The 26,230-nt window shown below is 34.5% G+C and overlaps 3 protein-coding genes across 4 annotated transcripts in view; 1 reads left to right on the forward strand and 2 right to left on the reverse strand.

The window, feature by feature from the left end:
* LOC123676941 (GAS2-like protein pickled eggs) overlaps positions 1-5,665 on the forward strand; it is an 86,074-nt gene extending 80,409 nt beyond the window's left edge. For both annotated transcript variants that reach the window (XM_045613281.1, XM_045613283.1), the window contains exons 8-9: positions 1,388-1,905; positions 4,107-5,665. In XM_045613281.1, the coding sequence (XP_045469237.1) occupies positions 1,388-1,905; positions 4,107-4,753 (1,165 nt within the window). In that variant the 3' untranslated portion in view covers positions 4,754-5,665. The remainder of the gene's footprint in view (positions 1-1,387; positions 1,906-4,106) is intronic.
* A 2,093-nt stretch (positions 5,666-7,758) lies between these two features.
* Positions 7,759-10,334, reverse strand: LOC123676942. Its single transcript, XM_045613284.1, has 2 exons — positions 10,199-10,334; positions 7,759-8,932 (listed from the first exon to the last, which is right to left on the reverse strand). Exons 1-2 carry the CDS (start codon positions 10,217-10,219, stop codon positions 7,802-7,804), a joined length of 1,152 nt encoding a protein of 383 aa, XP_045469240.1. The 5' UTR covers positions 10,220-10,334; the 3' UTR covers positions 7,759-7,801.
* A 6,082-nt stretch (positions 10,335-16,416) lies between these two features.
* On the reverse strand, positions 16,417-25,526 carry LOC123676943 (zinc finger protein GLI4-like). Its single transcript, XM_045613285.1, has 6 exons — positions 25,214-25,526; positions 23,881-24,543; positions 21,693-22,050; positions 21,486-21,607; positions 18,297-18,458; positions 16,417-17,248 (listed from the first exon to the last, which is right to left on the reverse strand). The coding sequence occupies exons 2-6, from the start codon at positions 24,541-24,543 to the stop codon at positions 16,910-16,912; spliced, it is 1,644 nt and encodes a 547-aa protein (XP_045469241.1). The 5' UTR covers positions 25,214-25,526; the 3' UTR covers positions 16,417-16,909.
* Between the last annotated feature and the right edge of the window lie 704 nt (positions 25,527-26,230).

Raw genomic sequence — 26,230 nt, forward strand, 5'->3', positions numbered from 1 at the left:
ATAAAAATCACTTATTATTCATTTCAATTCATTATTGCAGCACCTTCAAATGCTCATATTTATCTATAGTATTTTTTTTTCTGATGACAATGATGTAGAAACCGCTACCATCAATATTATGATAATAATAATAATTTACATTTTACATTCAAATAATTCCTATTATTATTTGATATAAAATATTTGGTTATATTTCTGAATAGAAAAAAGCTTTGCTTTGAACTGTAATACTGTTCAAGATGCATAGAATACATGGTGTCGACAATTTCTCACTATGCTCATTAAGATTTTGTCAAAAATCCAAAAACTGTCATCTACATGACTATTCCACTGTATAAACGGTGCAGTCGCTGAAATCCATTTTCAAATATCTAATAAGTAATCGATGACAATATCAGAAAGAACTTTTCCCCTGAGATTGTCTATTTTCTCAACAGTTTTTTTTTTCTTCAAAGAAATGACGAACTTCATTTTCAAAATATTCTGTTTATTGAGATTTTCATTTTTTTTATAATACAATTTTTCATCAAGTTGAGACGTATAGAATTGATTCAAATGAATTGTTGTTGAACCTACTATAAAAGTGATTGTATTCAATATTCAATCGAATGAAAAATGTAAATATTTTACCAAATATTTACTACAGTTACAGGAGCAACTATCGATCGTTCGTAAGGAAAACAAAAACAACATCATGAGTAAATTGTTATTCATTCATTGAAATATGATTTGGAGAACTAGTTGAAATACAGACTAAATAATGAGTTGTGTTTTAGGGATATAACAATCGAATACCGTTAATGTAATAATCCTTGTCCCTTTGAATTTAACAGGAAACCGAAATATTTACTCCAGATTTCATTTTCTTTTTTTCTTTAAGCGCTCGTTCCCCAAACAGAGAGCTGTAACATTTCGTCATTCTTCGAATGTTAACCCTGACATTTTTGGTCCAAACCGAAAAAGTCTACTATGTATAGACAGAATCAAAAATGAGAAAGGTTTTTTCGAAAAAACTTTTAATGCAGAAATTTTGAAAAGATGTGAGTCCTCGTCGCAAACATTTTTTTTCTTAAGAATACCATTGAATCATGAACCATTAAGGTTTTACCAAGTTATGGCATATTACTCAAATTGTCATCAAATGAATTATCTATTGATGCAATAATATACTAGATGTGCCATTTGACATGAGAAAGTAGGTATAACCGGGAATTGTAGAGATTTGAAAATATTATAGGGAGAAAGATCATTGTCTTAAACCCCAATATACAAATTTTCATCACAAAATTATGATTAATTAAGTTTTTTGAAGAATTTCAATTCGATCACGCCAACATAACCATCAAATGTTTCATGATTGTGTTTAATCAAAGTTTTTCTTTTTAAGATCACCAGGGCCATCAGCTCATAGCACCCCAACACATTCATCATCAGGTCCAAACTCTCTCTTGGGACCTCCAATGCACTCCATCAGCCGATCGAGATCTAGATCGCCCTCTCAACTCTACAAATCCGATGACAGAAGATCAGTTAGTCCAAATGTATCGCGAAAGAGCCTAATGCCGCCTTCTAATAGGTCTAGGAGTCCTACACCGAACTTCATATCCACCCATCAGACCAAGTTATCCACCAACAAGAGTCCAAAACATCAGGCCAACACGTCTCCTAAAATTGCGAAGAAACATGTTTCTACCTTGCAAATCCCTATAGACAAGGGGATAACAAAACAAGATATTTTGAAGTCCGAAGCCACTTTGGTGGTCAACGATCAATTGACTGACCACAGCGACACAACCTCTGAGATGTCCGATGAAGGATATAGGAGTTTAGGAATCGTCAACGATAAATCGAAGAAAAGGTCTTCTGTTTACAGTCAGCATTCAGCTGAAGATGCTGAAGAAAATGGTACGTATATCATTATGAATAATTGATAAACTTTAACAATCAAGCCTTTTTACCATGCGTTCGTAATTTCATGTGAAAATTTTCAATTTCAAACTTCATATGATTTTTTATTGATAAGGTTTTCAACACATGGAAGATCTTAGCTAGTAGTCAGTTCGGAACTACCTTAAAAACAGTAAGGAGCCATATGTTTGAGCACCACCACTTACCGTACTGAAATTAACCTGTAGTTTCGGGCATCTTTTTGCCTATTAACCTTTTGACTCCTTTTGTTTGTAGCTCTTTGTCGATCTCTGTCATGTGGTTTTATTGTTAACCTATGTCTTTCATAGGAGAGTCCTATCACATCTTCAACGACGTTGTGTCAACAAGACTTTTTTCTAGTCATTCTGATGTTGACTTACTTTTTGAAAAATCTTATCGACCGTTGTCTTGAGTAAATTCATGACAGGTTCTCATTCTAGGTCTCTGTAGATTTGTTGATTCCTTACGTACCATGGCATATTTATTGCAGTTCAGCAGTTTATTATCTGTCTCTTGTATCTTCTGGCTTCCAGGCAGAAATAGTCGCAATACAAAGATGTTTGGAAATTAACTCAGAAAATATCAGAAATGTGATATAGTCAGGCTGCAATCAAAGCACTCAGCTCACATATTATCGATTTCAAGATAGTATTGGAATGCCGAAGAAAAATCGATGAAAAAGGCAAGAATAACAAGATCTTTTTAGTCTGGGTTCCCGGTCAATCGGGAATTGAAGGGAATGAAGTTCCCAACAAACTTTCCAGAAAAGTAGCACAATCTCCTTTCATTGGACCGGAACCTTTTCGTGTAAGGTAAAGGCAAATGTACCTACAAAAAATAGTTTCAGGAGAAGGAAAAAACCCTAAGAGAAACACTCTGGCAGAATCTTCCTAGGTTGGATAATTCCAGAAAGTTTCTTCGAAACTTTGACACTGCGAGAATACAGATTCTGTGGGAAGGAGGAAGAAGCTCCGGATGATCTGGTAACATAATTCCTTGCCATCTCTAGCTAAAGCAAAATCTGCTTTGGACAAAAAACTTCACAAGTGAGGAAGAAGCCTCCTTGAAGTCATATCAGATACTGGGGTTCATTAGAAATCTGGAACTGGAAGGCGAGCTGTAGTGTTGATAGGAGCACAATTGACCATTAGATGGCAGTTCAATAGAACTCCCTTTAATTATATCTAATCTTCTTGATATGGCTTTTTGGCTGTGTAGCCCCATGATCTCGATCCATATGTTAGTTGAGGTCTTGCAATAGACTTGATCATTATCAGTTCGGTATTTTGGCTCATTTGGCTTTATATTCTTATAAGTGAATAACGTTGCCTCTTTGCTGACTTTATTTTGCCCCACCTCGTTTTTATATGGTTTTTTCATGTAAGTCTATTATCTAGTGTTACACCTTAATAATTCATCTTCATTTTCCCATTTTAACGCTTCTTCATCTATTCTTAGATTCGGTTTGATTTCATAGTCTCTTTTTCTGTAGAAGAATAGTCTGGTTTTTTGTTCCATTTATTTGAATTATCCATTTGATGAACCGTTCGTTTATATGTTCAGCCTGTTTTTGCAGTCTTTCGTATATGACGTGTGTTCGTCTATGTCTGACTGCTCTTTCCGTATCATCTGCATAGTGGGCTGACAGATTTCTTGGGCTTTTTGGGATGTCATAAAAAAAGCAGCGGTCCTAGTACTGACTGTATTTCTGCTTCTGTTTGTCTATTGATAGATATTGCGTCATCCTATCTTACATAAAAATTACTGTTTCGCATCCAATTTTTTTCATTCTGCCGGTTTTGATTGTATATAGCCAGCCATTTTCATCTTATAGGCTGGTCCTTTGTGTCACACTCGGTCGAAGATTCTCTCAAAATCTAATAGCACTAGTTCTGGGGATAAGTTTATTCTGAAATCCTTCAGTAGCCTATTCAGTAAGTCTCGGTAGTTGCAATTCTGTGAAATGATATCTTCCGAATCCAAATTTTTGGGAATACGAAAAACCCTGTAATAATTTTATATTTTAGGTTTCTCCACTTCTAACAAAATATACTAATATAATATCTGTTGTACTTTTCAGTTTACATTCAAACATTTATCTAATGAAACAATTCCATCCTTATTGGATTTGTATTCAAAAATGTTATTATCTTTTTTTTATCTGTTTTTTTTTTCAGAGCATAAATTAGACTGTGACGAAGACCTTAACGACATAGGACTACGAAAGACTCAGTATTCTCAGAAAATCTACGAAACCGAATCAAAACCAACAATCACGTCCGACAAGTCAGTACAAGAAGAAAAGAAACCATCCTACAAGCGTTCCAACAGCCTCGATGGCAAAGAGATACCGTCCATCCCAAAACTCAACGGCTCTCCGTACAAAAAAGTTGTCCAGTGTAAAGTCAACACTTGGAACAACTCACCTAAGCGCCAAAGGAGCTCTTTGACACCAGAAACTTTCACATCCCCATTCACAAGGAATTCCATGACGAGAAGAAGCGTTTCTGCACTTGGATACGATAGAAAGTCCTCTAGTACAAACACATCACCTACTAAGGGTAGACTCAGACAGGAGTTATTGAAAACTGTTAAAAACACAGACGATGATTCCCTTATGGCCATACAAATACAAGAACTGTTGAAAAAATATGGCAGTTTGAATATGTTGGATAACGATGATGAACAACAGTTTAGGAGTCTACCTCATGAGAGTACTTTCAAAAGATCCACGGGTAGAATGAGCATAAGAAGTTCTAGAAAAGATTCCAGGCCTGATATTTTGCATTCGAGAATTCCAGCTCCTATCTCTCATAAGGCCTGAATTAGTTGTACGTTTTTAGATTCATTCTGAAATATTGACTTTATAAGTAAACCATCAAGATTTTTGGAATCTTTTTACATAAAGAAATATCTTGAGAAATATTATGGTGATATTTTTATAATCTTAGGAAGTATTCATTTCCCCATATTCTAGTACAGCAAATAGTCTATTGCTCAAAAGAAACGTTGATATCAACTGGCTCATATTTAAAGAGAGTCCAATACAGGCGCTTTCAAGTCTTTTTTGCAAGAGCTTATCGTTGAAAGTTACCAATAAATATTATTTGAAGTTGTCACTGAGCAAGTGTTAAATTGTTTTAGGCTGGTACCTATAAACGAAAATTATAGCACTCTTTGAAGCATGCGCTGATCATTATCATTATGATTTTGTTGCTCAAATGGATATCATGCGAATTTACTTAACAGTCTGTTATTGTATTGGGCAGAATAGATTACACTATTTATAGATAAGAATTTTATTAACACTTTACCAATCGGATTCTGAAAGGAAAACCAATTGTTTTAATATATTGAAATGATTTGATATTCAAAATATTTTACTGGATATGCAAATTTTATTCTGGATACCAATTTCTCAAGTGAAACAACAACATATCTGAAGTGCTCTTTAGTTGCGAGCAGAAATCATTATTTTGATTTGAGCAAAATTTAAAGCATAAGTTTTAGTTTTGATATCGTTTGTTAAGTATTGACATTATAATATTATTAACATACATGTGTTCATTATTGTCATCTCATTGACGTTCTGAGACGATTTGCAATTCATTTTACATTGTCTGCTGTTATTTTGAGCAGAAAATATGACTTATTTTTAAATATCATCTGAAATAGACTGTATTTGTATAATTTGGTAAAATATAAATTGAAATATTAAAAAAAAATGTTTCTATTACCTTTTTATTGTCCACTTCGAAGAAAACATTTTTAGTTCTGACTGAACTAGTTATACAATTATCCAAGAGGCCCATATACGCACCTCTATGTTCGTCGGATTCTACAAATTCCCAAATGACTTGATACCAAGTTTTTCTGAATTATCGTGTCCAGATTCATATAATTCTCCCTTTAAGCATCTATTTCGATGTAAGGCCCATTGACAGACCATTTTATCGCAAATTTTACATGAAAATACAAGTATTGTCCTATATGAAAAAATTTGTACTCCGTTCAAAGCTTTTATCGTATTATTTTGTAACAAAACTAACAATTCATTCTCCTAATTTCAGAAGCAAAACTAGGATCTACCAATCTAAAAAAATCATCAACCTACAAAACTACAATATTCAAAACTTCTTTTGAAACTTACAGTAAATAATATTGTTGACGCAAGGTATTATCCTCATGAAACATTATTTTCGTCTATTTAACTGCACCTTATGTTGAAGTTTCATAATTTGATTAGACTTAATAGATATACTAACTGACAAAGAAACTGCACCCAGAAGGAGCTGTTTAAATTTTAATTTTTTTTTTGTTGAAACATAGATAGTATACCAAGGAGTAAATGATTGAATTTAGAGAAAAAAGAAGGTTTATTACCATGTAAACAATGCAGGTTTTTTCAAATTTTACAACAAATCAGCTGATCGAGGAGATCTAAAGTTGATGTTTAGTTGTTGTTAAAATGCCTAGAGCACGTGTACGCGGAATTTATCGTCAGCTAAGTGAATTTGAAAGAGGTCGCATTATTGGTCTATGGGAGGCGGTGTTGTCATTTCGAGAAATCGCTAACCATACGAACAGAAATCCAACTACCGTTATGAGATGTTGTCAAGCGAGGTTTGATAATGCTCAAAATCAAAGAAGAATAGGCACCGGACGTCAAGGGGAAACAAATAAAGTTCAAGATTGACATCTAAGACAACTCGATCTTTAGATAATGAGTGGTTAGGGGAACAAGGCCATCCTGTAACTGTCCGAACTGTTTACCGCCGGTTAAGGTCTTTTAGACTGAAACATTATCGATCTCATCTTGTGTTATCTCGGACGGTTGAGCATCGTCGGTAACGATTACAGTCGAGCAGAGAACGTCAACATTGGGATGTGGAATGGCATCAGGTCGTCTTTTCTGCTGAATCTCGATTTTCTTTGGGTGCACCTGATGACCGAAGAATGGTAAGACACCCTTACATGTGCTATTACACATGTAAGTAGGTCAACTTTAGTGTTTATTCGAGGTAACATGACAGCGCTGCGCTACCTCCAAGGAATAGTGGTGCCATATGTTCCCTCTTACCTTAACCAGTTCGAGAATCCAATATTTCTGCAAGATAATGCCCGACCTCATGTTGCCAGAGTTAGTTAAAACTTTTTCGAAGTGATCTATGTGAATCTTTTGCCATGGCCGCCCAGATCCCCCGATCTTTCGCTCATAGAGCATGTTTGGGACATCATAGTTAGAAGGCTTGGAAATTTACCCCAGCCCCCACGAACTTTTACGGCTCTGAGACATGAAATACAGGTAGCTTGGGATAGTAATCCTCAAGAAAAAATAAAACAATCTTATTGCATCAATGCCGAGACGTGTTGGGGATGTATAGATAATCGCGGTGAACAAACACATTATCAACAAATTAATTAAAAAAAAATTGTAAAACTTTCGTTTTTTCCCAAATTTCAATCATTTACTCCTTGCTATACTATCTATGTTTTACAAAAAAAAAAATTGAAAACAGCTTCTTCTGGGTGTTGCAGTTTCTTTGTCAGTTGGTAAGAAATATCTGGGATAATATTATCTCAGATAATTCAGAGCCGAACTCTTAAAACACCAAATCTAATTTTTGCAAGCCCAAGTTTTCAATGATATCAGTTATTCTTTGATAATTATCACAAATAATGAATGAATGTGTAAAATTTGAACTCTATTTCCTACTCAGTCATCTGAAACTTTGAAATAATTCAGAAATCCAATCCGTCTACTACAGTTTCCATCATAATCATGTGAAATTCAAGTAAGGTATACCCATGATGCAACAAAAAAAGATATTATTTTTATCTATAGCATTTATTTCGGTTAAGATGAGCAGAATCAAGTATCAATGGTAATACACAAATCGGAACCATCAGGACAATTAGATATTAAAACTTTTTGACCTCCCTTAACATAGCCCCTATCATCTCCGGTATTATATATCTCTATTCCATCAGCCGCTTGGTCGGGATACATTTTAGAACCTAGATTTTGCCCTCCGTAGGGCTGATATATTTGTGGAGCTCCATTCATTCCACCAAGCATTGCATTTGGCATTCCCAATTCTCTAATTTGGTTTGCTGCTTGGTTACTGACCACTGTTTCTTTCTTCTGAGTTCCACCTTGGTAATATTGAAGGGGTTTGAGTGCATTTTCTTGTTGAAGTCTTATTTGCTCCTTTCTCATTTCATTCTGTTGAAGAAGTCTCATTTTCTCTTGATATGTAGAGTAACCTCCAAGGATTTGTTGGTTTCCAACATGGTCACCTCGTTTCTGGTAGAAAATATCATCTGCTACACCTATTCTATTTGAAATATGATTTTCCTGTACACCTTGATTCGAAATAGAATTTTGAATGAAAGCTAATTTTCTTTGGTAATCATCCATTGGCCTTGTCATAGGAGATTCTACAGGTCTTGGACCTCCTGGTACACCCGAATAAATTCCCAAGTTATTTTGTCTGTCATCCATCCTCTGATTAAGAAGACGGTTTGGGTTTTGTAGATGAGCTTCTGTCAACGCAGCTTGGCTTTGAAACTGATTGTGGTGGCTTAAACCGGTCTCAAACGTGTTTTTCACATTCATTTTGTTTGGTTCACCTATATTGTCACTGAATGCTGCCATAGTTTCGAAACGTTTATTCCCAGATTGATGAGATACTTGTTCTCTTCTCAAAGCTTCTCCTCCTTGGCCTGACTGTGACATTATTCTATCTAATCCTGCAGATGAAAAAGCATGATGACTTTGCGTTGCTTGAGATAATCGTATATCGCCGAGATCTCTTCTATTCATCACATCGTAATAGTTATCCTTATCCTGCATGCAATTATAGTTGAATGGAGGTAGAACTATACCAGGGTATGTCCGTAATATTGAATTAATATATTCATTGATAGCTTCTGCGCAAGGTCCTCCAAGATATTCGCCATTGGTTGCTATTAGATATGTTGAGAACTGAAGAAATATAATCTGAAAAATAATATAATAAGTTTGTAATAGATGGCTGTAGCGGTAGTAAGGGGTAGTCGAAATGATTAGATCGTAGATGTCATAGAATAAGCTTAGGTATTTGTTAACATAACGCCATCGAAATATTAGTCGATTTGTGTCTGCATCATAAAGTTATTCTCGATTAAAAATGTCACCTTACGAGCCAAATTCTCGTCATTTGCGGGAAGTTTTAATTTTCTGCTTTAATATGAAGAAATATGCGGCTGAGGCTCATCAAATACTCTCAAATACATATTAGTGAAAAACGTGCCCAAAGTGGTTTCAACGCTTCAAGAACGGTGATTTTGACGTCGATGGCGGTGGAAGAGAGAAGGTTTTCGAAGATGCAGAATCGGAAGCATTACTTGGTCAAGACTCGTGTCAAGAGCAACAAGAATTAGAAGGATAATTGAAAGTGACGCCACAAACCATGTCAAAACCGGAAAGTCTTGGAAATGATTAAGAAATAAGGAAATTGGGTGCCGTACGAGTTGAAGCCGAGAGATGTTGAACGACGTTTGTTTGCTTGTGAACTGCTGCTTGCAAAGTTGAAACAAAAGGGATTTCTACATCTCATTGTGACCGAAGATTTGTTACGATAATCCGCAGAAAGTGCAGAAAATCATAGGAATATCCCAGCCATGCTTCCACGTCGACGGCCAAACCGAATATTCACGGTTCCAAGGTTGTGCTCAATATTTGGTAGGACCAGCTCGGCGTAGTGTATTATGAGTTGTTAAAACTGACTGAAACAATTACAGGTATCGAACGGTCGCAATACAACGAGAGACATGATAAAGTGATTTTACAGCACGACAATACTCGACCCCATGTTGCGAAAGTGGTCAAGACATACTTGAAAACGTTGAAATGGGAATTCCTACCCCACCCGCCATTTTGTCCAACCATTGCTCGTTCGTCCTATTTCTTGTTTCGATCAATGGCACACGGCCTGGCTGACTAGCAAGTAAAAAATTGTATAGATTCGTGGATCGCTTCAAAAAATGACCAGTTTTTTCAACGCGGGATTCATACGCTGACCGAAAGATGGGAGAAAGAGGTGACCAGCGATGGATAATCTTTGAATCATAAATTTATAACCAATTTTTCACAATAAAGCCTCGAATTTCGGAAAAAACCGGCGGAAGCAAAGTTGTACGCCTATGAATATGAGAATTTGATTTAATATAACAAAAATCAAATTTGCATTATATGTCGAAAATGATTATTGAATTTAAAACTTACAGTGTAGCTTATTCTGAACATTTTACTAGGAATTATTTGGCATCTGATTCGAAGGAACTATTGATTTAGTTTCACGATCAGTAACAATGGAATCTATTAATGTAGCGTTTTTATTCCATTTTCAATTAATGAGGACATTATCGTGATTTAAATCCATTTAGACGTGGAAAATCGAATTTTTCGTTATAATTCATTTAAGACACCGTGAATTACGATTGCGATTGGAATAGGCTCTAAATATTTCAGCATTTCATGAATTATTTCGGTAAACCTCAATTCTCAAAATTTCATAATGGAAAAATGTTTGGGGAAAAATTATTCACTCTAAATGCAACTCAAAAATATTCATTTTATTCAAATATTTCCTAATGGTCATATTCTCATGACTCCTTGGTATTTTCAAAACATTGGACCAAGTGTTTGTACAGCGGTTTCGAACTAAATTTTGTTATTATGGAAAAAAGTACCCTACCCACTCAGTTATGGCAGCAATGAGCCATTTGTTAGTGTACATCCTGTTTATAGGACCGAATTTTTCGTTGTATTTTCATTCCTAAGTACAAAGCGATACTGAAAATTTTCTGTTTTCGGAAATTCGCTAGACCTTGTTTCAATAAAATCTAAATGAAAAATAGATAAATAATAATTTCATTCTATTTTATATGGTAGTTTTGGTGAAGTTACCTGATTGTATTATCTTCAATTGAAACTAATAGTAAGTGAAGCAACCCCTATATATCAGAGTAACTCATGGTTACATTTACACAGGGCAACAAAAAAAAATGTTTTATTTTGGTGCCTGGGATTTTAAAGCAGACTTCAATTATATTTGGAATGCTTAATCTCTACTTGCAATCCGTTTTTTTTTATCAGCTCTACTTTTTTAGATGCATCAATTTATCTACCAATGTGGAAATGGGACTTTCAGAATATATTACAGATGATTGGCGCCTATTTATTGGCAGTTCAAAGCGAAGTTTGAAATGTGTCCTTCTACTAATGGGAATAAATATGGTTCAATACCACTAGCTCTCCCAACTAAACTGAAGGAAGAATATAATACCAAAGCGTTGGTCTTGCAGAAGATAAAGTATCACGAACATCAATGTATTATTTGTGTAAACTTAAAAATGGTAAACATTCTTCTTGGACAGCAAAGTGGTTACACGAAATATCCGTGTTTCTTGCGCATTTGGTATAATAGGGATAAAACACACCACTGGGTTAGAGAAGATTGGCATCGACGTTTGGGGAAAATAATGTCATTAACGACGCTTTGGTTACATATAAAGTTGAGCTTAATGAAGCATGGATCAGGTTTTGCATAAATATGTGTTAAAATTCATCAATTGAGCACAAAAAAGCTAAAAGCAGGGATATTTGACGGCCCACAAATAAGACAATTAATTAAGGATCCTGCCCCCATAAATTCAATGAATCCAGATGAATCAGAAACTTGGACATAATTTGTTGCAATTTTCTAGGCAAACATAAAGCTCAAAACTATGTTGAAATGGTTAACAAGATGCATAATAGTTTCAAATCCGTAAGGTGCAATATGAGCATTAAAATATACTATTTACGCAGCCACTTAGACCGTTTTACAGAAAATTTATAAGACATGAGTGAGGAACGAGGTGAAAGATTGCACCAAGGTATTGAAGTTATTGAGGACCGCCACCAAGGAAGATGAGACATGCACATGATGCCAGATTACTGCTGAAATTTAAAAAGGGACCATTTAAAAAAAAAATTCAAAAATTTCGCGAAAAAGAGGCTTTCGAAGTGTTGATTGAACTATTTGATTCCTTCAATGTTTATTTTCACATGTAAGTACGACATAATACTGTATTATATATAAGAGAAATAAAAATTTCTTATCTACTTTTTTTTATTAGGTACACTTACTGATTTGAGTTAAAATGATGGAACTTATATTTCTCTAAAATTGTATATCTTAAAAATTTGAAGTCCTAGTTGAAAATGAACACGTTCTTCGAATTCAGGACATCAAATTGATATAGGAACAGCTCAAAAAACATTGATACCAGAACAGCTGTTCCCCAGTGAATTATTTGATGCTGTTTTATGGAAAAGGTAAATCTAAGACTGAATATCTCGGTTGCTCATTGATAATAATAATAATAATAAACTCCTTTATTTCAAAACATCTCTATGTACATGTACATGAGTGAAAAGAAATGACGTCAGCACAGAAATACATATAACTTAAATATAATTCATCAGATTATCACAATTCAAATAATCCTCAACTGAGTAAGGTTCTAAAACAATTAACATTTTCTTTATGACATTTTTAAACTTTGGAAAGGTTAACATTCTACAGCAATTAGGTAATTTATTATAAAGTCTTATGCACATATAATAGGGTCCCTTCTCTATCAATATTAGTCTATGTATGGGACAGTTCAGATCTAAAGTTCTCGTCTTATAATGATGAGTATATTCACTCTCGAATTTATCTTTATGCTTGAAAAGGAAAACCATACACTCATATATATATACAGAGCATAAACCGTCATTATACCCATATTCTTGAAAACACCTCGGCATGAATCTCTAAACTTCATACCATTTATAGATCTTATAGTTCTCTTCTGTACAACGAATAATGCTTGTATGTTAGAGTTACATCCCCAGAAAATGATTCCATATCTAAGAACTGATTCAAAATTGGCTTGATAGAGTATTTTCGAAGTTTCCTTGTCCATATACCTAGCCACTACTCTAATACCATATCCTATGCTACTCAGTTTCAATCCAGTGTTGACCAAATGTGTACCCCAGTCGAGAAATTCGTCTATATATATCCCAAGGAATTTTGTGCATCCGACAGGCTTCACCTCAAGATTTTCTACACAAATACTGTCTTCCACACACATTTGCGAATTTTTCGTACGAAATTTTACAAAGTTAGTCTTTGTATCATTTATTGATAATTCATTCCTGTCAAACCATCGAGCAACTTCTGAAAGATTGGTCTTAGCTCTTTCTTTAACCTCTGGGAATAGTTATCACGACGAACATAACTACTAAAGAGATTGCAATAAAAAAGGGGAATTTTCCAAGGAGATTCATTGAGTCCCTTATGGTTCTGCTTGGCGCTGAACACACTTTCTAAACAACTGAATGCTACTGAAAAAGGTTTCACTTTCAAAGGCAATAGTAATATTATTGCACTCAATAATTTGCTATACATGAATGACAGGCAACAAAAACCACTTGCAAATTGACAAGTGCCGTACTATATTAGCGTAGTGCAAGGAATAATTTAGGATGAACTAATCGCTCTTTCCAATAGACAGGAGATATAAGCAATGAAATCGGACGATCTTTATAAATAATAAGAAATTAAACTGAACCGATGAATAAACCCTCAAAGAATGAAAAAAGACTTAACAACTGAGTTCATTATGAGAATCAACAAAATTTTGAAAACAAACCCCAACAGCAAGAACATGCTGAGCGCTATCAATACATATGCAAGTTCAATTCTTGCATACTCTTTTGGTATAATTCCATGGAGTAAAGCAGATATAGAAAACCTGCAACGCAAAATGAGAACCTTGATGACAAAAGCATACAACCACCATCCGAAAAGAAGCATTGAGAGGAGGACACTGCCGAGGAATAAAGGAGGCAGAGGTCTGCTTCATCCTGGAACTTGCCTACGAACTTACTTCTAAGAGCAATCAGGCACGTCAGAGTTCTACTAAATACTGTGTGAATCAGACGCTTCAACAACTTTATAACTTCACAAGGAGCAATTGTCATACAACCACCAAACAATCCAAAAAAAACTGCAAAGATGGAGAGAAAAGCTCCTAAATGGGCGACATTTCAACGAGGTGAACCAGGATCATGTCGACATTGAAGCGTCGAACTATTGGCCCACATCCGGTGCGATTTATCCAGAAATGGAAGTTTTTTCTTAGCCATCCAAGATCAGGTAATCTCAACGAGAAATTACTGCAAGCATATCATAAAGGATCGAACTATAACTGACGATCGATGCCATTATGGGTGTCCAACGAATGAGACAATCCAACATATCACTGGTGGATGTCAAATGATTGCAGGAAATGAATATAAAGACAGACACGGTGCAGTAGGAAAAATACTACACCAAGAATTGACAACCATATCAGAACTAATTCATTCTGAAAAAATGCCATACTACAAGTACCAACCGGAAACCATCCTGGAAAACGAACGCTATCAACTGTACTGGGATCGTACAGTCCCTCACAACAGGCCAGATATCCTGCTATTCGATAAACATCAAAAGACAGCAATATTCATCGAGGTAGCAATACCAAATAACAACAACATGCGTTAAAATGAGGTCGACAACATTTAAAAATATAGGGACCTCGAATTTCAGATAAAGCGGCAATGGGGAATGATATCAACGAGAACTATTCCAATTATCATCTCAACAACAGGAATAGTACCCAAAAATCTCAAGAGAAATATCAAGCAACTAGGACTTAGTGAGTAACTTTGTAATATAATGCAAAAAGCTGTTCTTTTAAGTACTGCGAGGGGGGTGAGAAAATTCCTAGGATGCGACGGACAGGTCTAAGGATCGCATGTAAGAGGACCAAAAGTTCGACGAGAACCAGGGGACCACAAGGACCGGACACAACCGAGTTTTTCCCTTCTGATATTTTAAATATGTGGGATTGAGGAATGTTCTCCTTAGCGGGGAGTGATAAAGCATACAGCGAGGAAATTTCTCTATCGTACGCGCATTGGCTAAAGTCGGACATCTTTATTTCAAAGCACCCTACATTAAAAACATAGAGATAAATGATATAGTGTCAAAAAATACATGGTCTCAGATATCTACACCATAATCCTTTAGCGAATACGGTTCCATATCAACCAAGATTTCGTGAGGTTCCTTTTAGAATAGTTTGTGATTTTCTATTATCTGTATATCGGGTGGTAAATTATTGTAGTTTTATACATTTTTATTCCAATTGTTTCTGTGAGGTTGTCAATCTATATTTTGGATATTTATATTCTTGTGTTCTTGTCTCGTATTTTGACAATTGTCTCATGTTTTTATGAAAAAATAAAAGATATTCATGAATAGAGATGGGATCACATATTCGAGAAATAGCACTACCAGGAAATTTTTCATGCAAAATTGCGATTGTGTGATACGAAGTTCCGTCTTGCGCAATCTATTTACCTCAACAGTTGCACCAGCCTCATTTTTGGATAAATATGGTTCAATCACAACACCAGCTTAAAAACCGCACCAAATAGTTACACGATGAGGGGAGAGGCATTTCAACAATCATGCTACTACGATTTTCCGAGTCCCAAATGCGACAATATTACTTATTAACGTAGCCTTCAACATGAAAATGAGCCTCACTCTAAAAATTATTTTTCGATGAAAATCCGGATAATTTTTATGAATTTTAAGTGCCTAATCAGCGAAGATACGACGTTGCTGGTGATCGACCAGCTTGAATTCTTGTGTTAACTGAACTTCAAAAGCCTTCAGACATAAGACTACGATGTAATGTAGTGTGTGGAAAGGCTAATACCCAAGATCGGCCAAGCAATCGACAAACATGGGTTTTCTTCAACACTACGGGCTACAACAGCACTATCCTCAGTTGTTTTTGAGCGACGCTCATGGTTTTAATTCTTCACATCACCAACTTGTCCCAATAGCTTAAATTTATTGCCGGCTGAGGTGCTTCACGTCCACCCAAAACTGCTTTTATTTTGCGAACTATGATTTCAAAATTTTCACCAGATTTGTAGTCGAGTTTGTTAGTAACGAGTTTTGAAGCGTATATCGTTTCATTTTTAGTAATGCTGTAATTTTTATATATCGAATGACTACAATACCTACTACGAAACTATTTAAGTTCATTCGAACCATATTTACTAGTATTTATTGATTTATTATTTACTCTGTTCACATAACACGTCCGACGAAATGAGTTGTTGAAACAAATATAGATTGTGTATATAAATATCTGAATAAGAAGTCTTGAAAAAGGGAACTGCCCGAAACGTTGCCATATGACAATTCTATAAAACAATAAATATTTTGAGTATTAACCCTGAAATCAAATTTCACCTTACAATTTACTAGTATTGACACATATAACCATTATTCTGTGTTGGGAGAAAGGGAATCAGTATAAATGTTTTTTTTTTCTAAACAAACTTATATTCTTAATACAAATTATATACAAATTATGTTACAACTAACGAGGATTTTTGAGTCCCCATTGAGATCATCTTAAATTTAGTGACTGGATTGAAACACTCGGTTAAGTTTCATAAGAAACTTCTATATACAATTCTTATGGTGAAAACTATTATTTACAAAACCTATTATATTCATACAAAAATAATTATTCATTTTTCTTCGCTATCAAGTTCTCGTAGAACTTTGAAATATGTATAAATAAAAATATAAATTGTATCATTCGTACGAATAACAATTATTGGCGTTTATCGTATTTGGCAGAATAATTTATAATGCATTTGGTCACATATATTAAATTTTTTGGCAATAAGATCATAATGAAATAGTCATATTAAATTATTTCAACCCCAAAATTCATTGGAAACAAAGCATTACATTTCAGCTTGATCTGATTTGGAAGTTTTTTCTACTTTTGGGTCATATCGATCACAAGGTATAAAATTGAATCATTTCAAAAGATACAAATTATTCCTTTGGCTAATTTTGTTTTTGAGGTCTCGTTTGATCTCGTTTGTGATTGATTTCCTAACTTCCGATTGTGTATTAGAATAGTTGTGCTCAAAAGTCGTATAATGTCGAACAGTTTCTGTTTTTTGTTGTTTGGAATGATCCATCCGGCAAGATCCACTCAAAACTGCTGGAGGTATTCTTGTAGGGTATTCTTCCGGTGACCGGTTCTTCAATTGAAGCTGTTCTTCTATGCTGTGGTTTTTAACATGCTTCCTCAGACTACTCGGATCAGTATATTTCTTTGTGCAACCCTGTACTTGACATCCGTAAGGTTTCTGAAATTAAATTTGAAATTGTAATGGCTATTTCATTAATTGCAAAATGGATCAATCAAAGAAAACCACTTTTGTAATGAATACCTAAAAATCAACAGCTTTTGCCTCTTTTAATTTTTGAAGATTTTGGACGCTTTTTTATTCATTTGCTGGTAAGGGATACAGACCTGTAGAATATATTCGATGTGATTTTTTATTAGGTAAATATTCTCAGATGATTACTTGATTTATGTAAATGAGGGTCTTAACACTCTTTAAATTTGAAATGAACATTCAAGTAGTTATTTTACATATACGAACTAAACTTTTACCTAGTATGCCCTGTTTTTCAAGAAATATTTGGCATTACAGTTGAAATTGCTATTTTATTAGGTGTACAATTTTGCTTCCGCCGTTTTGCAATAGATGGCTGTAGCGGTATGTGCCGTTGTAGTCGAAATAAATAGATTGTAGATGGGCTGGATCATTGCAAGTGATGCAACAAGCCATTTTAAAACGCCTGAAAGGCATGGGAATGTTCAAAAATAAGGAAATTGGGTGCCGTACGAGTTGAAGCCGAGAGATGTTGGAAAGTCCTACCACATCCGCCGTATTCTCCAGACGTTGCTCTCTCGGACTATCACTTGTTTCGATCAATGGTACACGGCCTGGCTGACCAGCATTTCCGGTCTTATGAAGAAGTAAAAAATTGTATCGGTTCGTGGATGTCTTCTAAAAATGACTAGTTTTTTCAACGCGGGATTCGTAGGCTGTCCGAAAAATGGGAGAAGGTAGGGGCCAGAATTGGACAATCAATTTGAATCATGAATGTATAACCAATTTTTTACAATAATGCCCCGAATTTCGGAAAAAACAAAATTCTGTTGTTGCAATCAACATGATTTTGCATAAATACATAACATACACATATTTACGGAACCTCTAGTCAATTTAAAATTTTTGAAATGTTCAAAAGTTATCTTATTTCGCTTGTGTGATGACCCCTCGAAATCGGATATTTCGGTATCGATGAATATTCGAAAATAAATTGCTCAGATCGATTACTTACCGTATCGAAGTGTGTTCTTTGATGTTTAGCCCTATCCGAGCTATTCGAGAAGCTTTTAGGACAACTGGGAAACTGACACATGTATGGCCTTTCTCCTGTATGACTTCTTTGGTGGATCTTCAAGTTTTCTAATCTGGAGAATGCCTTCGTACATCCTTTGAACTGTAAAAAAAAACTAATTCAATCACTCATTTCAGCAGTGACGTGTCAAGCATATGCTTCTTTCTGTTCTGAACTAAAAGTGTATGTTTCGATTCAGCCAATATAAAAAAAAAATTAATAAATTGGGGAAAAAATTAATGTGCAAATGAGCAATAGATGTGCTATGTACAGTGCATCCCATTTTGGGTGAGACTGCCAGGTTTCTCGCTTGTTATTTAAGATAGAGCCTTGCGGTTTTCACGTTCCTGTCCTACTTTTTTGTGAAACTCAAGTTGGTCTAATCAGATTTTGGATAACTGTTTCCGTTCAAGAGATACAGGGCGATTTTGAAAATTGATACTTTTCGGGCCCCTCCTTTATCTCCGAAGTTATTAGAAATAAAGCTGAGGTAAAAACTACGTCTGAATCAGAATTTTGCGTAGAATCCAGTGGCGTACTCAATTTTTTTTTCGGGGTATGGTTTTGAAGATTCAACACAAACCTATATTTTTTTTAATGGAACACCCTATATATCATTACTTCGTTGAATTCTTTATTTTTTTCCCTTTAAAATGATATATGATACTATATAGGTAGGATGGTCAGAAATGTTAAAAAAACACTAAAACATCAAATAATGATGATTTTTTGTTAATGAGCAATGGATTTTCCATATGAAAAAAAGGTCCAATTGGATAATTTTAATTTGTGATTTCCATAAATAGTAGAGTAAGCAAAAAAAGATAATACACTCATCACTAACATGAAAAACAAAAAGTAGGTACCTACCTAATAGCAACAAATAAATAATACAAAAATTCATAAACATTGCATGATATCTTGCAGCTTAAACTGTTCAAATTACTGTCCATTTTCCTCTAATACATAATTGACAAAACTTTTCAATACGCCTGAGTGCATTTAATATTATAAAAGGGCGGTTTTGTAAATCCTGGAAAACTGCCTCTCTTGATGCACGAAGTTCTTCGAGACTGTTATGTCTTTTACTGTAGTATATTATATGTATTAGGGAAAATGGACAGCAATTTGAACAGTTTAATCTGTAAGATATTATGCAATATTTATGAATTTTTTTATTATTCATTTGTTGCTATTAGGTAGGTACCTACGTTTTGTTTTTCATATTAGTGATGTGTGTATTATATTTGTTTGCTTACTCTACTATAAATAAAAATCACAAATGAAAATTATCCAATTAATCCTTTTTTTCATATGGAAAATCCATTGCTCATTAACAAAAAATCATCATTATTTGATGTTTTAGTGTTTTTTTTAATATTTCTGACCATCCTACCTATATAGTATCATATATCATTTTAAAGGGAAAAAAATAACGAATTCAACGAGGTAATGATATATAGGGTGTTCCATTGAAAAAAATATAGGTTTGTGTTGAATCTTCAAAACCATACCCCGAAAAAAATAATCGAGTACGCCACTGGATTCTACGCAAAATTCTGATTCAGACGTAGTTTTTACCTCAGCATTATTTCTAATAATTTCGGAGATAAAGGAGGTGTCCGAAAAGTATCAATTTCCAAAATCACCCTGTATCTCTTGAACGGAAACAGTTATGAAAAATCTGATTAGACCAACTTGAGTTTCACGAAAAAGTAGGACAGGAACGTGAAAACCGCAAGGCTCTATCTTAAATAACAAGCGAAAAACCTGGCAGTCTCACCCAAAATGGGATGCACTGTACACTTAATGTATATCATGATTAACATAGTGTACATAGCTCATTTTTTTATCTTGGATAATGATAATCAATATATGTATTAAATTTCAAATATTATCGCCTAATCGTGAACATCAGTGGTAATGAACTTCGTTGTCTAGTTCTAAGAATTGCTTTGACCTAGAAAAATATGAATGGTACATTTTTGGGCTCGATTTTCAAAGAATTGATTCGGTGAAAACCGTTACCTCATAAATTAAACTGTTTTCAAGCTATAAGAGAAAATTGTAAAATAGCGTGAAATGAAAAGTTCTCATAACTTCTTTTTTATTGATGCTATGAAACAAAAACATTCAGTCAGTTTTTTCAGTACAAACCATTGATATAATAATTATTCTTCGTATTGCCCTTAGTTTAGAAGTTAAAATGCAAACTTGTTTCTTTAAATTCAGGTAAAATATAACAATTTCTATTACGAATAAAATCGCTTAATTTTTCACTTTTCAAAAATATATAACATGATATATATAAATTTCGGATTAACCTATAAAAATCATTAAAAGTTTCAGTTTCACAGGGCAAATCAACCAAGTGCTTATCTATAATAATCTGTGAAGATAATTAAAATATTCGGTTGGTACCTAGACCTCCTCTAACATAGTAAGAATTTTCTCTTCCATCACATTTAAAGAACAACATTTATCAATTTGAAAATGTTAAAATGTTGAAAAATTCTAACGGTTTTAAATCCGAAAAGCCTATTGACCACCGAATATAATAATTATCTGAAGTTTATCCAGATTATCATACATAGATAGGTACTTGGTTAATTGCCGTGAAAAACCCAAACTTTTGATGGTTTTTGAAGTTTGATAAGAAATTCACTTATCATGTTATATTTTTTTGAAAAAGGAAAAAAAAAGGGATAAGTTTATATTAAAATTGAAAAAACAAAAGTTTGTATTAGAACTTCGAAACTAATAGTGATAAAGAATAAATTATTTCATCAATAGATTCTACTAAAAAAGTGCTTGTAGGATGTAGATATTTGTTTCATGTTGATAGCATGATAGCACCAATAATAAAGAAGTAATGAGAACTTTTATTTTCCAATTTTCTCTTATAGCTTGAAAACAATTGAACTTAGGAGTTTGCGGTTTTATCCAAATTAATTCTCTCAAAAATCAAGCCCAAAAGTTTGTCATTGATTTTTTCTAGCTCAAAGGGATTCTGATATCCCGTCACTAGACAACGAATTTGGAACCCCCAATATGTCCTTCAACTTAATTCTAGACAATTTCGAAAAATTACTGAAATAAATAAGAGAAATAAGAATGAAAAATATTTACCGGACATTTATTTGGTTTTTCTCCACTATGAACCCTCATGTGAATCAACAACTTGTATCTGGCATTGAAAGGCTTCACTTTTCTAGGACAGTTCAACCAATAACAAACGAACTCGTCTCCAGCTGAAAGAAAAATAATATTTTATGCACGTCCTCTTGAATGAATATTGTTCAGAATTAATGAAAAAACTCAAAACTTCAAACTTACATTTTTTGAATTCCACATGAGATTTTTCGATGTGTTTGACCAGACTCATCTGACTCGGATATACCTGAAAACAGTTTTCCCATTTGCAAGACAGTCCCACATTGTCCTCACTTTCCGAAGCTGAGTGAAAAGAGTTTTCTTCTTGACAGATGGATTGGTGGCTTTCATCGTTCAAAAGTGTTGTGTCCAAAAAAGGATCGCCAATTATCAAATTTTCACTCTGGGAAATGACGGACTGGTTGTCCGATAAAGCACCATATTGACTGTTATCGTTTATGTACATATAATTTGAGGAAATATTGTTGTTGCCGCATCTATTCCTGATCAAATGTCCGAATTCGTTCTTGACCAAACTATCCTGAAAAAACAGTTATCATCAATAAATATTATGAATTTTAAATGAGTCAAGTAATAAAGGGTGTTTTTTTTTCGAGGTATATAACTTTAAGTTGGCATTACTGTTCAAGATAGTGACCGATTCAACAGCTGTCAAGTGATTTATTCTCAGTTTGCTTTGGCAATTTATCATGAATAGACTAACGCTTGAACAACGCTTGCAAATAGTACAATTTTATTTCGAAAATAATGGTTCTGTGCGGAATACGTATCGCGACTACGTCCATTTTATCGTCGACAAAATCGTCCATCAGAGCAGTTGATTCGATTAACCATGGAACGTTTTTGCACCACGTTCACTCTTATTGATAACTCGCATCCCCAGAGACGCCGTACGGTGCGTACAGAAGAAGCTATTGCTGCTGTAGAGCGTAGCATTGAGGAAGACCCGAATGAGTCTATCCGCCATCCAGCACAGGAATTGGATCTGTGTCCATCCACTTTATGGAAGATTTTGCAGAAGGATCTTGGTTTGCGTGCTCACAAAATCCAAGTCGTGCAAGAATTGAAGCCAAACGATCATCAAGTGAGGCGTAGATTCGTCGAATGAGCCCAAAAAGAGATTGACGTTGTTCCCGATTTTCATAAGCGAATTTTGTTTAGCGATGAAGCGCACTTCTGGTTGAATGACTACGTCAACAAACAAAACTGCCTCATTTGGAGTGAAGCTAATCCTCAAGTGTATGTCGAAACACCGTTACATCCAGAAAAACTGACTGTTTGGTGCGCTTTATTGGCTGGTGGAATCATTGGTCCGTTCTTCTTCAAAAACGATGATGGCCAGAATGTTACAGTCAATGGTGATCGGTATAGAGCCATGATTACTAACTTTTTCATTCCTGAATTGAACAACCATGATGTCCAGGAGCTGTGGTTTCAACAAGACGGCGCAACATGTCACACAGCTTGTGCCACAATCGATGTATTGAAAGACACGTTTGGTGACCGCCTAATTTCACGTTTTGGACCTGTGAATTGGCCTCCAAGATCTTGTGATGTAACACCGCTAGACTACTTTCTGTGGGACTATGTAAAGTCATTGGTCTATGCGGATAAGCCACAAACCCTTGACCATTTGGAAGACAACATTCGCCGTGTTATTGCCGATATACGGCCACAAATGTTGGAAAAAGTAATCGAAAATTGGACCTCCAGATTGGACTACATCCGAGCCAGCCGTGGCGGTCATATGCCAGAAATCATATTTAAAATGTAATGCCACAAGATTATCTTGCGGATAAATAAAATTCATGTCAATTGTGAATAATCCATCGTTGTTTTATTGCAATCTAAAGTTCTATAGTTCTAGAAAAAACACCCTTTATAATCTAACAAAGGACCTGAATGTATGAAAAATATTTACAGTTTTATTTCGAATGATATTAGTGTTTTTTGTACATCTTTGTCACCATTATGTCCTCAATAAGAAGCTTAGATCAGAAGACTTTAGTCAACACTGAACACCCTGTACAAAACAGCTAAGCAGAGTGTTGTCTGCCTACTCATTTAAATCATAAGTAAATATGATAATTACCCCTAAAAATGAATAACTTTAGCGGTCAATGAAAATTATCCCTTTCAACTGCAAAATAGCGAAGAAACTATTCAATTATTTTGCCTGGTTATGATGATATTTCATTTGTACATTGAACAACCTATAATTCTTTTAATTGAAGGCATAAAAAACTATACCAACATTTGAAATCAATCGGTAACCATTTGTCATACATTTCGGGTTCTTTCTTTATAATATAAAAATAATCAAATAGTAATGGATATACAATCAACTTACCGATGCAGAAAAACTCAAATCGTCGGCAGGCACACTCCTAAGAAACTGGTTGAACTCCAGATTCGTCCTTTCAATGCCCATATCCGATAAGCCACCATTGTTAAAATCGCTAATATCGTAAGACAACTCATTGAAATCGAAAGAATTGTTAGACAAACTCTCGCATATATCGTCCAGGTCCAAGTTATCCAGCAGATTGTTCGACTGCTGAGCTTCCTGAGGCCCGGCGTTAAACAGCTCAGAAAACTGAGAGGTGTCATCTCTGACCGATCCAGACCTGTAATCTGAATCTGTTACATATGTTTCTGAATCGGCATAAGATTCGGACTCTGAAACACTCGGTTGGCGCTTATTTGGGGCTGTAAACTCTAAGGTGTTGTTGAGATCTTCAAAATCAAAGTCGAAATTGGTCGTTGGAGTGTCCGGTTCTGTGAGGTAGTCCACCAGGATATCTATGGGGATATGGTCGTCTTCGACTGGAGTTGGGGGTTTCTCGAAAGTTGGAGAAGGGGTGTATTCTTCGAAAACCTTCGATATCTCGTACCTTGAAAGATTCTGGCCTTCGTAGAAGGCTATGTTAAATTTTTCCATTAGTTCCATCTGCGTGAGATTGTTGATTGGATTATAGAGTTGATCGGTTAGCTCGAAATCTTTCGACAGCATCTGCATAAAACAAACATGTTCAAGATAAGGTAAGACCAGTAGCAAAACTAGTAAATTTTTTTATAAAGTGTTTGTAAGTATGGTATTAATTATTTAGGTGGTAATAAAAATTGATATGTTTTGAAAATTATTATAGGTGCTCAATTCCTCTGAGATGTTAACAAAGGATAAGATATTCCAGATGAATAATATTTCATTTCGAAATCCATTCCAATGAATATGAAATGATAAAAAATATGTGGAATCAAAATAATCGTAACTAATATTGATTCAAAGTAAACTATGAAGTGTTCTTATTATATAATGATCCCTAAAAATGAGTTCACAAAGTTAAATAGCTACATTTCAAATCAAAGTTATTTCGATATATATTTCTTTGATTTTTGAGTTCATCGTGAATTATCCAAAATGTTCATATTGAAGGAAATCGCCACTGAGAAACTAAGAATGAATGATAATAAAGAAAAATGAAAGCATAAAATTTTTTAGGAAAAGAAGAGAAAATCAATTTGGAATGAAACGTATGAATTGTGAATTCAGAATATTTCCTACTTTATCGGAGAATAAAGGTACCTACAATGTGTTCCCATAGAAACACGAAAGTTTCAGAAAATTACTATCAGAAATGTGCATAAATATATTTGCAAATTCAAAAAAAAACGACACTCACCTCAAAAAAAAAAACAAACAAATTCACTAAAAACAAAACGAAGCTGGATGCGAATTATTGTGATCACTTCTCAACACCTTCTCGATTACATAACAAACATCACAGCGCCAGTCATTCTGTCAAATTCATAAATTAGATGTGTGAAGTACGCAGATTAAGCTCAGTATGCTAATGAGAAGAAGTGTTAGTCACTTATTAATTAAGGGTGCCTCAAGACATCGGAAAGTCTCGGCTATTCTCGGCGATGTCGCAGAGAAGCCGTTTGAACACATGTGATAAACACATATGTATATGATATTTATGGGCCCTAGATATGACATGATATGTGTCTTGTACAAACCTACCTTGCAAGGGGTTTGGATAAAGTTTTGGGTGACAAGTGCCTATAACAAGTTTTGGGCATTGGGTGAACAGTTATAACATTCAGTATAATGATATCATAGTAGCAGCAATTTCTTCTAAATTTTTATGCTATCAAATTGCCAATGAATAAATCAGTCTACTAAATACTATTAAATTAAGTATTCAAAAACTTATAGATCGTATCAGGATCAACACATTTTGGACGCCGATTCTTGTTGAATGCACTGAATATGTAGATCAATAGCTTTTACATCCACAGAATCCATAAATTTCTTAGTTCTGCGTTTCCCTATTTATGTTTATGATAACAAGTGTATAGAGAATATTCTTTGTCAGTTACTTTATATTCTAGATTCACAATTTAGAATCACATTAAGATGATGTTTAGGAAAAACTATAGTTCATAAGCTGAAGCTCTGTCTTCTTCTCTATGATAACTATGGATTGAAAATAAATTTTTTTCTGTGACGGGAAAAAATTTGACATTTTATCTCTGTTGACAGGTAACAAAATATGACTTTTCACGGAATTACTTTTTTCCCCGGGAAAAAAGTGAGTACTTTTTTCCCGGATATATATTTATCTACATATAGATAAAGGAATAATAATAATTCGACCACACTATTGATGGCTTTTGTTGTTGTGCCAATTCCG

The sequence above is a fragment of the Harmonia axyridis genome, chromosome 3, assembly GCF_914767665.1.
Source record: "Harmonia axyridis chromosome 3, icHarAxyr1.1, whole genome shotgun sequence".
Lineage (NCBI taxonomy): Eukaryota > Metazoa > Arthropoda > Insecta > Coleoptera > Coccinellidae > Harmonia > Harmonia axyridis.